The 12882-nt window shown below is 41.3% G+C and overlaps 1 protein-coding gene across 2 annotated transcripts in view; it reads right to left on the bottom strand.

Annotated features, from left to right (window-relative positions):
- The window catches only part of LOC103023065 (zinc finger protein 385C), a 78263-nt gene that overhangs the window by 32345 nt on the left and 33036 nt on the right, over positions 1-12882 (bottom strand). Inside the window, exon 1 of one of the 2 annotated variants that reach the window (XM_022669281.2) lies at positions 9543-9803. The exons of the other annotated variant lie outside the window; for it this stretch is intronic. Within the exon in view, the coding sequence (XP_022525002.2) occupies positions 9543-9552 (10 nt within the window). The 5' untranslated portion in view covers positions 9553-9803. Of the gene's footprint in view, positions 1-9542; positions 9804-12882 lie in introns of those variants that run through there. 2 annotated transcript variants of the gene reach the window in all.

The following is a 12882-nucleotide window of genomic DNA, read 5'->3' as shown; positions in this document are numbered from 1 at the left end:
CTCTCTCTCTCTCTTTTACTCTCTCTCTCTCTCTCTCTCAGCCTCCCCTATAGTGCGCAGGCTAATTAGAAGCATTCAGAGGCTTTTAATTATTATTGCTGCTTTGGGGCATTGGGGAGAGATTGGCTGAGCCACTTGGAAACTGAACGTGATCCGCGCTGAGGAAACAGACGAGTGTTCTGAGTCTTCTGTCCAACAACTACAGCTCCCGTCTCACTCCCAGACAGAAAACACGACCAGCCTTTCCATACGGACACAAAGCTCAGCATCAGTGCCTTATAACCACCACCAGCTTGATGATAACACTGCTCCTTTGATAAACTGCATAGCAATACACATAGCATAAAAACCCAAACCTGTCCTCTGGAAAGCTCTGGAAAGCTTTATTTTCTCTGATTTTGCTATTTATAGGTTTATGTTTGAGTAAAATGAGCATTGTTGTTTTATTCTATAATATTCTATATTCAACAAGTTCATATTCATAAAGTTTTAAGAGTTCAGAAATCAATATTTGGTGGAATAACCCTGGATTTTAATCACAGTTTTCATGCATCTTGGAATCATGTTCTCCTCCACCAGTCTTACACACTGCTTTTGAATAACTTTATGCCTTTACTCCTGGTGCAAAAATGTATGCTTGGTTTAAGGTTTCGATTTGGTAAAATCAAAGAAATTCATAATTTTTAAGAAGTCTCTTATTTTTTTACCAACAGTTGTATAACGAACGTTTTTTAATGGACAAGTGTAAAAATCTGGGACCAATCTTTGATGCTCCAGATAAGAGGTTCTCAAAGCTTTTAGACAACATATCACTAATGACCAAATTAAAACTACCACCGACAATCCATTTCACAGAAACACCCATACTAATTTTTATACAGTAAGCTAGACGTATAATCCATACATACTGTATACTAGTGCATCTTAAAAAAATATATTTCAGTTCAAAACATTTAGAAATCATATATATTATATAGATGTACTACACACAGAGCGTGATCTATTTTAAGCGTTTATTTCTTTTATTGTTGATGACTATGGTTTACAGCCAATGAAAACCCAAAAATCAGTGTCTCAGAAAATTAGAATATTATATAAAACCAATTGGTACTTTTAGCAGTGTGGGCAGTGTGCCAAGTCCTGCTGGAAAATTAAATCCGCTTCTACATAAAAGTTGTCAGTAGCAGAGGGAAGCATGAAGTGCTGTAAGATTTTGTGGGAAAACAAAACTGCACTTGATAATAAAATACTTGATAATAAAACACAGTGGATCAACACCAGCAGATGACACGTCTCTCCAAACCATCACTGATCATCAGTAAATTTTACATTTCATTTAAAGTAAATGAAGGGAGCAGAGTCTGGAGGAAGAGTGGAGAAACACACAGTCCAAACTGCTCGAGGTCTAGTGTGCAGCTTCCACTAATCAGTGATGGTTTGGAGAGAAATGTCATCTGAAGAAAACCCTACTTCTAGGGTTTTTGAGAATAAATTCTTGATCTTAGTCATGTTACTTGGAAAAACTAGTTAAACAAACATCAGTTTTTAATCTGCACACTGGAGGATACTGTGGGATCACTGTAATCTGTAATTGCTTGTCAGAGCTAATCCCAAGATTGGGAAAATGTGATTTATAAATAAATAAATAAATATTCTAGTATTAGCAGAGCCGTGCTCAAACACTGTCACACAGTTAAAATGACCTTTTAGCATTAGCACTGACCAATAAGACAGCTACTTATTTAGAGTCTAAAATTAGACACAGATAAACAGTATCTGCATATTTGTATGAAATGTGGTCGTAAGAAGAGGATTAGCATCCTGACCTTCATCTAGACACTTAACGATATTTGACAATGTTGATGAACTTCATCTTTAAATTCATGGGACTCAAAATAATCCCTCAAAATAATTCCTCATGATTACTTAAATCAAATATAACCCTTTCAGATCCTGCATGCACTGCAATGAACATCATGTGTTTTCTTCTTTCCTGTTTATTCTAGCACTAAACACAGATTAAGACCTGTTATCCACAGAAAAGACATTTATCAGCCAATCAAACAGCAGCTGCCGTAGCACCGCCCACTGCACAAAAAAAAAAATCTGCACACTGTAAAGTAAGTAAAACATGGCAGCATTTCAACTAATGAAGCAGAGTGAACACTTTCTTCCCAAATTCTATATATTGCTCAACCCTGAGTGAACTGACTTGCCCAGAAAGACTGAGTGCAATGTAAGTGTCGTGTGAGTCCTGTGTGAGTGCTGTTTGAGTGTATCGTGAGTGCCGTGTGTGCCGTGTGAGTGTCGTGTGAGTGCCGTGTGAGTGCTGTGTGAGTGCCGTGTGAGCGTCGTGTGAGTGTCGTGTGAGTGTCGTGTGCTGTGTGAGTGTCATGTGAATGTCGTGTGAGTGCTGTGTGAGTGTCGCGTGAGTGTCGCGTGAGTGCCGTGGGAGTGTCACATGAGTGTCGTGTGAGTGCCGTGTGAGTGCCATGTGAGTGCCGTGTGAGTGTCGTGTGAGTGCTGTGTTAGTGTTGTGTCGTGTGAGCGTCGTGTGAGTGTCGTGTGAGTGTCGTGTGAGTGCCGTGAGAGTGCCGTGTGAGTGCCGTTTGAGTGCAGTGTGTGACGTGGGAGTGTCGTGTGAGTGCAGTGTGTGTCGTGAGAGTGCCGTGTGTGTTGTGTGAGTGTCGTGTGAGTGCCGTGTGTGTCGTGTGAGTGCCGTGTGAGTGTCGTGTGAGTGTCATGTGAGTGCCGTGTGAGTGCCGTGTGAGTGTCGTGTGAGTGCCGTGTGAGTGTCGTGTGAGTGCCGTGTGAGTGCCGTGTGTGTCGTGTGAGTGCCGTGTGAGTGTCGTGTGAGTGTCGTGTGAGTGCTGTGTGAGTGTCGTGTGAGTGCCGTGTGAGTGTTGTGTCGTGTGAGCGTCGTGTGAGTGCCGTGTGAGTGCCGTGTGAGTGTCGTGTGAGTGCCGTTTGAGTGCCGTGTGTGATGTGGGAGTGTCGTGTGAGTGCCGTGTGTGTCGTGAGAGTGCCGTGTGTGTCGTGTGAGTGCCATGTGTGTCGTGTGAGTGTCGTGTGAGTGTCGTGTGAGTGTCGTGTGAGTGCCGTGTGAGTGTCGTGTGAGTGCCGTGTGAGTGTCGTGTGAGTGCCGTGTGTGTGTCGTGTGAGTGCCGTGTGAGTGCCGTGGTGGCAGTGTTACAGAAACGAGGCGAGAATCAGCGTGGCGTCTGAGAGAAGGCAGGTTTGTAATAAGCTCAGAGGAGCACACTGACCCGGTAAATGAACAGGCTCAAAGAAGCTGTTTCCTTCTCAGTGCGAAACTGCTCACTCTATACAGCACAGCAAGCTGCAGGGCATGCTGGGAAAATTCAATCTAACTCTGTTGTGCGGCCTTAATCCAAAAGAGTGCACAGACACACAGTTCTGACCGAGGTAGGCAAGAACGTGTGAGAAAACGCTCATCTCAGCTTAAAGTATAAAAATATATATATATATAAATAAACAGATAAAATTAGGTAACACTTTCTATGAATCTCTAATAGACTCTATAACCACATTCACAACATATTATAATGCATTCATAAGGCATTATAAACATGGCTGTAAATATATATATAAATGCATAACCCATTATAGCCATGTTTATTAAGCATCATAACTTGTGATCATAATACATTATAAGCTGTGTTTATAATATATATGTTAAAATAGTATATAGCTATCGTTAATAATAAAGTCCCAGAACGAAAGTCTGGCACTTTACTTAGAGCGCACAAAGAGCTATTATAATACATTATAATTGACTATAACTAATATTATATTCAAGACAAGAACAATTAATGAATATAAAAAATATATTTATAGGATTATTGAGGGTGTCTTTATAAGTTGGAAGCTTTTTTAGTCATAATACAGTCTGTAAGCTGCGACTGAAATTCTTGGTATTGATGCATAACATGTTATAAACACAGCTATTAATGCATTATAATCACAGTTCATGATGGATAATAAACATGTCTATGATGAGTCATGCATTTTTATAAATATGTATAGCCATGTTTATAATGCCTTGTGAATGCATTCTAATGTGTTACGAGTATGTTTAGAGTCTTATAGAGATGACATTCATAGAAAGTGTTACCCTAGTGATGCCCCAACACACCAGGGGGGTTAAGAAGACTAGCGCATGCCTCCTCCAACACATGTGAAGTCAGACTCCGCCTCTTTTTGAACTGCTGCTGATGCTGTAGCATTGCCGAGTAGCATCACAGCGCTAACGTTCGAAGGAAAACGCAGCGACTCTGTTCTGATACATCAGCTCACAGACGCAGCCTTGTGCTGATCAACATCACCCGTTGGAGAGAGCGCCATCTACTGTACCCACCCAGAGAGAGAGCAAGGCCAATTGTGCTCTCCTCTCTCAGAGCTCCGGTAGCTGATGGCAAGATACATGAGCAGGATTCGAACAAGCGATCTCCTGATCATAGTGGACAAAAGTAACGAAACAATTATGCTTTTCAGTTGAATAGAAATTATGGCCAGTAAAGGGGTTAAAGAACTTACAAGATGGTAGGGAATCCAAGACTACCAAGACTGGTCTACAGATTACGCTAAAGTTTAACGGGTAAAGTAAGGTGAGCGGCAGCTAATTAACTCTCAGTTCACCCTCAGTAGTGCGTCAGTATAAATAAACCCCCCTGCCTCACAGTAAACAGTGTATTTGGTGTTCAGTATTCAGAATAAAGAATTACCAGCGTTGTTCACCAGCCAGCCCCGACAGACTGACTCAGGAGCCACGGGGCACTTCTGACATTTCAGAAGTGTTTCAGTGACCTGTCTGACCATGTGACCTCCTCCAGCCACAGAGGAAGAACCTGCGGGAAGGTGATATCACTGCTGTGGTCTAAAAAACACAAAAGCTCGGTGTGATCTGGTGTGATCTTGCCCTTTGTTTAAAGGTCCTGTATTCTACTGTGCCCTGAAGTTATGACTGTCATAATTCACATTCCCAAAAAAAGTCATTTTTACATGATTATATCCTGATCCTCCATCCATATCAGGGATTCTTTACCTGGGGATCCCCACATTTTAGAGGACCTTGACATACAGAAGTGCCTGGGGGGTTGTGAGAGTGATGCTCATTACTAAATGAGCCTTGTATGTTAATCTACACAGATTTCTCACCTGAAAACTGTTTATTTGGATGATTAAAGTGCTTCCGTTTACCTACAGTAAGGTAGGATATGTAATATTTTGTCTAAGGGTGAGTTTTTAGTGAAGTTTCTTCAGCGCTAAGGCTGGGTGCAGCAGCATTAGCATTAGCCGCTAACCACAAAGCTAATGGGATGTACATTAAATGGCGCCCGATAGCACTAGACTGAGGAACCCCGACTGTATCGGTAACCCAGGGCACTATCAGCTAGCGGTTTGTCCCATGTAGCTTGTTTTAACACAGTAAACACGCAGACTACAGTCCAATATACTCACCTCTAAACGACAAAATAGCTAGCGCTGCGGTTAGCGGCTAATGCTAATGCTGCTGCACCCAGCCTTAGTGCCGAAGAAACTTCACTGAAAACTCGATGACCTTATAATGCTGTAATTCAGTGGAGTGGCTTTACTGCTCCTTAATACCTGAAACTAATACTTAAAATTCAAGCTATTAATAGGGGCATAGAACTACCCATGTAAAGAAAACAATATTTTACACTATAAACAAACAAAAAATAGCTCCACACTTCATTGTCCAAACTCTTTTTTTTTACTTTTTACATTTAAATATTATACTTTTAACCTGAATTTCATGATTTCAGGAGTCAAAATAAAATGAAAAAAAAATGTCAGAAACATGTATTTTATCTTTAGAGAAAGAAGTTAAATTATGTAATTTTAGATACTATGTGATAGACTGATCATCTATAAATATGGACAGAAGAACAGACCGGCTCTAATCGTCTGCAGCACTGTTTTTAGCTATTTTTGTCTATCATTGTCCATTTTTATAAAAGATGATTGACATGCCTGTTATTGGGCGGACAGCCAGGCTCAATTATTGACGAACTGATTGACAGACAAAAATCCTCAGTAATCTCAGTAATATACATCAGCAAAGTTTTAGACAGCACACAGGAAAGACAGAAATGATTATTTAATGTAAAGTATATATATCTGTGTCTGCCTATATTCTTCAGAACCAGCCTGTATTCTTTAGAACCCATATATTTTCTTCCGGAATTGAACATTCTCTTCAGAACCTGCCTGTACTTTTCAGAACATGCACACACTCTTCAGAACCTACCTGTACTTTTTAGAACCTGCACACACTCTCTAGAACCTGTCTGTACTTTTCAGAACCTGCACACACTCCTCAAAACCTGCCTGTACTCTTCAGAACCTGCCTGTACTCTTCACAACCTGCCGGTATTCTTTATAACCTACACACTCTTCAGAACCTGCCTGACCTCTTCTGAACCTGTCTGTACTCTTTAGAACCTGCCTGTACACTTCAGAAACTGCATGTATTCCTCAGAACCGATATATACCCTTCAGAACCTGCACACACTCTTTAGAACCTGCACACATTCATCAGAACATGCCTGTATTCATCAGAATTTATACTCTTCAGAACCTGCACACACTCTTCAGAACCGGCACACACTCTTCAGAACCTGCACACAGTCTTTAGAACCTGCACACAGTCTTTAGAACCTGCACACAGTCTTTAGAACCTGCACACAGTCTTTAGAACCTGCCTGTGTTCCTCAGAACACATATATACTCTTTATAAATGCACCCACTCTTCAGAACCTGCCTGTACTCTTCAGAACCTGCACACACTCTTCAGAACCTGCACACACTCTTCAGAACCTGCACACACTCTTTATAACCGGCACGCACTCTTCAGAACCTGCCTGTACTCTTCAGAACCTGCACACACTCTTTATAACCGGCACGCACTCTTCAGAACCTGCCTGTACTCTTCAGAACCTGCACACACTCTTTATAACCGGCACGCACTCTTCAGAACCTGCACACACTCTTCAGAACCTGCCTGTGTTCAGACTGATCTTCTGGCCGCAGCCTGGCTATGAGCAGGGCTGTAACACGGAATGCAGGTATGGCAGAAAATGGCCAGGAAAGAGCATCTAAATGGACATCAGATGGTCTGTAATTAAGGTTCAAGGATCAGGAAGACAAAGCCCGGCGCTCCGTGGAAAAAACACACCGCTCCGGCTCTCATCCACTCAGCCTGAATACACACCACTCCCGCTTTCATCTCCGACTGCACTTACAGACCCAGCAGGAGCAGAGGGCATCCGCTAATCGCTGCTGTTGACATGCTGGCAGAGTGTACGTGCGTGTGCGTAGGGATGTGTGTGTTCGGGTGTATGTGTGTGTGTAGGGATGTGTGTGTGTGTGTGTGTGTGTGTGTGTGTGTGTGTGTGTGGTGTGTGTTTGTGTGCTAACTCTAGAAGAAGACAGGAGCAGACATGGATACAGATGCTCAGACGGAGGATAACAGGACTTTAATCTTTCACTTTGTAACGGTTTGACCTGCATCTGTGCTCCGAACACAGAAGTGATTTTTTTTAAAGTACTGGTTTAAAGTCCAAATTTTATAATACTAATATAATCCAAGGATCACTGATCCGAAATCCCAGGCAATGCTGCTTTGCCATCAGCAGCCAGAGTCTGAGAGGGTGCACTTGTGTAGATAGCGCTCTCTCCTGTCATCACTTCTACTGTGATGATGATCAGCAAAGGCGTCTTGTAGCTGATGTGTTCACTGTGTGGATGGAGCTCCATTATTCCAGAGAACACCTAGTGTATTAATAGTATCAGTGCCATGCTAAAATCTTCTTGCTGTGTTTTTTCACTTGCGGAGGATGACAAGGTGAAAGTCAGTGACCACAGAAGGACTTTCTTGTTCCAACATATGCCCACAACAGGAGGTGCCAACTCAGGAACCCCTTCTCTCTCTCTCTTTCTCTCTCTCTCTCTCTCTCTCTCTTTCTCTCACCCAGCGCCAACTCAGACAGGATACTTATGCCCACTGGACTGTATCAGAGCTGAGACACCTGGCAGGAGACAGTGCCCACTAAGGAGAAACAACATCACTGTGGACGGAGGGAGGGAGGAAGGGAGAGAGAGAAATATATAGAGAGAGTGACAAAGGGAGAGAGAGGCAGAGAAAATATATATAGAAAGAGCAAAAGAGCAGGTGAGACAGAGGCAAGAAATAGAGAGATAAAGGGGGAGAGAAAGCAAGAGAAAGAGAGAGAGAGATAAGAAAGAGAGAAAGGAAAGAGAAAGCAAAGTAATAGAAAGATAAAGGGAGAGAGAGAAAGAGAGAGATAGAGACACAAAAAGGACCAAGAAGTGAAAGGGAGAGAAACAGAGACATAGAGAGAGATTTACAAAACCACAATTTCCAGGTTTTTCCCACAGAATAATAAAAAACAAAAATATAATGAAAAATGCAACAACTCCTCTTCTTTCATCTTAAAACCAGAACAAAAGAGCGGGAGAGACATAGAAGAGAAATGGGGAGATAAAGGGGGAGAGAGCGAGAGAAAGAGAGAAGAGAAGAGAGTGAAAAAGAGAGAAATAGAGAGTTAAAATCGAGAAAGTGTGAGAAAGAGAGAGGAAGATAGAGACACAAAAAAGGATCAAGAAGTGAAAGATGGAAAGATGAAGTGAGCAAAAGAACATGAGAATGGAAAGAAATAAAGAGACAAATGGAGTGAGAGAGAAAGGAGAGAGTGAGAGAAAGGGAAAGAGATATGAAACAGAGAGAAAGAGAGAGAGACATAGATTGAGAGAGACAAAGACAGGGGAGAAAGAGGGGGAAAGAGAGACATTCACAAAATCACAAATTTCCAGGTTTTCCCACATAATAATATTCATAATATAAATAACCAAAAAAATAAAAAGATAAATACAACAACTCCACCTCTTTCACCTTATAAAAACCATGTTCCTCCCTAAAGCCTAAACTTTACTGCACTTCTCAGTCCAGTGTCCTGCTCTCCTGTATTTAATACTTATGAGAAACACAAACAGTGAGATTGTCCACAGCTCTCCAAGACCAGCATCAGCATCACTTCAGCAGAGCTAAAATCCCTGAGAGAGCATCATCCTCATTACAATGGGATCAACGGGTGACCCCCATAAACAGTCCTCTACTGAGAAGAGCCTGGTGCCAACACACCTGATCATCTCGACTCCTTAAAACCTGAGAGACTGTGAAGGACATTCATACAAGCGCCAAGCATAAAGCATTTCAGGACACATCAGGACATCAAGTTCACTAGACATAGAAGCTTAAAGTAAAGTTATCAGTTATGAATTATTAATAATTACAGGTAATTATGTGGGTCTCTCTGAATCCACACTCCTGCAGACATACCAAACACACACACACACACACACACACACACTTGACCACCACTTCAGGACCACAAACAGCTCCTGACCCAGCATGAACCTGACCCGGCTCAGTCCGGTCCGGTTCCGGTCCAAACCCAGCAGAATAAACACGGTCTCACCTAGAATCATCTCTCCGGCGAGGATTCACAGCGCGCGCGCCTCAATCAGCTCCAGAATCTGCTGTAAACCCCACAATCAGCCGCACAGAACCGAGAACCGGCACCCGTCGCGTCTCGCGCAGCCTCCGGAGCGCGCGGGGTCCAGCGTGGAGAGGCGACCGTAATGCCGAGAGCGCGCGCACACATCAGTTCACCAAGCGCGCGGAACCTCACATACAGATGTGTGTGGAGGGGGGATTGTGTGCGCGTGTGTGTGTGGACAGCTGCTTGGAGAGGTGTGCGTGATTCTTGTTCGACCAGTGAACCGACTCGCCTGAATCCCTTTAAAGAGTCGTTTTTCAGAGATTGATTCTCCTTTGAACTCATTGAATCTTTTCAATGAGACAGATGAATCAGATTTGATTCTTTGATTCAAACAAAGGGGGCTCCTGCTAAATCTCGGTGTGTCTATATATATATATATATATATATATATATATATATATATATATATATATATATATATATATATATATATATATATATTTACAGTACTGTGCAAAAGTTTTAGGCACCAAAGCAAATTACACTAATCCATTTATCTCAGCAATGTTTCCTGAAAACATGAAAAAAGCACCACATGATTTGAACAGATGCAAAAAAACAAAAATACAGTAAAACATAACAAGGAATTCTCATTTTTAACTAAGTATGTTATATCCTGTGAGCCAAACAGAAGAACAAAGTGTAGAGATTCCAGATTTCTCCTGGATGCTCCTCAGCCAGCACGTGTATATTATATTCAGTTCCGTCAGCAGCTCACCTGATTTACCACATTTACCAGTAATTAACCAAACCAGGTGTTGATTAATATGATGAGAACTAGAAATAACTATATTAAACTCAGATAAGGAGGAGATGTTTTAAGGAAAACAGGGCTGTAAAAGCTGTGCTTTTTGTAAAATTGCTGTTTGCATTTATTGTAATGCCGGTGTTTTACTGAGCTAATAAACACAGATAAGAAGCTTTTTCTTTACTGGTAAAGTTGTGATTATTATAGTTGTATTAAACACCTTCCTCAGTGTAAATTTATGCACTGGTTCCACCAGTGGTGTTCAGAATAAAATGGCCCGTAAATGTGACAACTTCATGTGGACTTTCTGTAATTTTCCTACAGACCTGAATGCTGCACTAAAGCTTTTCCACTTCAGTGTGATGTATCAGTCCGGGGGTGGCTGGAGAGTCCTCCACCTTCAACCCAATCCATTTTCAGCATGAAACAACAGTCACTCCACACTCGCAGGTATGAGCACCATCCATATTCTCCAGCAGCAGCAGGGATTCTATTATATCGGCCATACTGTCCTCTGATCTGCTGAGTGTAATTTCTGAACGCATTCCATACTGAAGTACCAAACCTGAAGGCTTAATGCTCATAACCCACAACCATTATACCTTTAAACACCACAGTATAAATACACTGCCTGGAAAATGGATCAGAATATTGAATATGCTGGTATTCAGTTACAGTTCTGTTGGTGCACAATCTGTGTTCACACTTCTCTAATTCATCTCTGGACCAATGGTTCTCAAACTACTCCTCAGAACACTTCTCCACGAGAGTCAACAGTCTGTTTTGCTGAGTAGGGTTGAACCACATGGTGACCACTGAGGTCCACAAGTGGTTTGGGAACACTTTTGTAGACATTTAGTAGAGCTTAGATCTGTCCCAAAAAATCCAACCCGAGCAGGCCTGACCTGTTCTGCCTGAGGCCGACCTGCCGCACCTCTGTCATTATGAACCCGAGCCCTATTTAAACCCCACATTTTTGGGGGAAATAGAGCATTAAAATTAGCTTTTAAAAAACATTTTCGGGCTGTTTAAATGAGTGAAATCTGTTCAGTGTTGCAACACTGAAGAAGCATGAACCTATTATGTAATAAAAAAAAGTCCAATGCGTAATGTGGACAAATGGAGGAGCTAACGTGTGCGTGAGCTCCAGAGCTGCATGATTCTAACATTTTAACTTATGCAGCTTTTATTTAAAACACAAGTTTGTTTTGTTACTTTGCCTATATTGTGATTATCATGCCATAGCTATGTATGAAATAAATATACCCTTTTCTGGGCATCGGGTCGGGTTCGGGCAGAGAATTTAAGCTTTAACGTTCATACACAAGATCATGCTGGTGACATAAGTATAAATATATGTTTCTTTGTAATGGGTAGGGCTACACTAAGGCCTAAGAGCTTTAATCCCATTATAGGCAATACAGTGAGTGTATGGATTTTGCACGCAAAAAAATTAAAACTGTAGTGTTGTGTTGTTTTATATTAAATTATACTTTTTATTTTGGCAGTAAAATAACAGAGTATTATGTGAGCATCAGAACTGGGCTTCGGAACATGTTCCTTCGGTGTTTACGAGAGTGACACACTTCTATACACCCCTCTTGCCACACACACACACACACACACACACACACACACTGGACTCATCATACGAGCATACATGCCATGCATAGCTGTGACTGCAGGGCCGGTCAGTGACTCCTCCCCCTCTCCGCTTGTCTGCCTTTCTCTCAGAGCAAATTAACCTCATAATGATGCAATTCATCATTTCTGTAACACATACGCACACACACACACACACACACACACATTCACACACTCACTGTGTACAACAGCATATTTCATTATTTATATTTCAGATAAATAATTATGGAATTATCTAAATGTTAAAACTGATTAAATGTTTCATTATATGAGTTGTGCTTTATTATATTATTTATATTTTAACATGAAATATAAATGTTACTATATTGTTGAGAAATTTGTGCACACTAACACACACACAAAATCCCAGTTGTTAATGATAATAAATCAAGAGTGATGATGTCCTTCAATAAAGGACGACAAAGTGAAACACATTACTGTTATTACACACAGAGAGGAGACGGTATTGACTTGTGTAGATCTATAAATATGTCCCTCTCAGATCTGCTCTGAGCTTCTCAGACTTTCTCACTGTACTGTGTGAAGGCAGTCTAATGAGTTCTGTCAATCAAACCCTTTTATTGTGTCACAGAAAAGCTACCAGTGATAGTCCATCAAGATTATTAACCCTTTCATGTCCTTATGTCCAATGATATTGTGTATGTTTGTGGTTTTAGTGCTGGAGTGCATTGATTTGTCTTGATTTGTTTTACTTAGTGCTGCAATAATACACTCAAGGTTCCTGCTATTATCACTGTTTACTGAAAGATTTTAAAGAGGTAAAGAGGAGGAAAAAATATTATCTGTTTGGTTATAAAAAAAAAACTCCGCCAAACTCCGTTAAAATATTTCCATTGCTGCTCT

Source organism: Astyanax mexicanus, chromosome 15 (genome assembly GCF_023375975.1).
Source record: "Astyanax mexicanus isolate ESR-SI-001 chromosome 15, AstMex3_surface, whole genome shotgun sequence".
Classification (NCBI taxonomy): domain Eukaryota; kingdom Metazoa; phylum Chordata; class Actinopteri; order Characiformes; family Acestrorhamphidae; genus Astyanax; species Astyanax mexicanus.
Note: the sequence above shows the minus strand (reverse complement) of the source record. Positions and strands in the feature narration are given on the sequence as shown.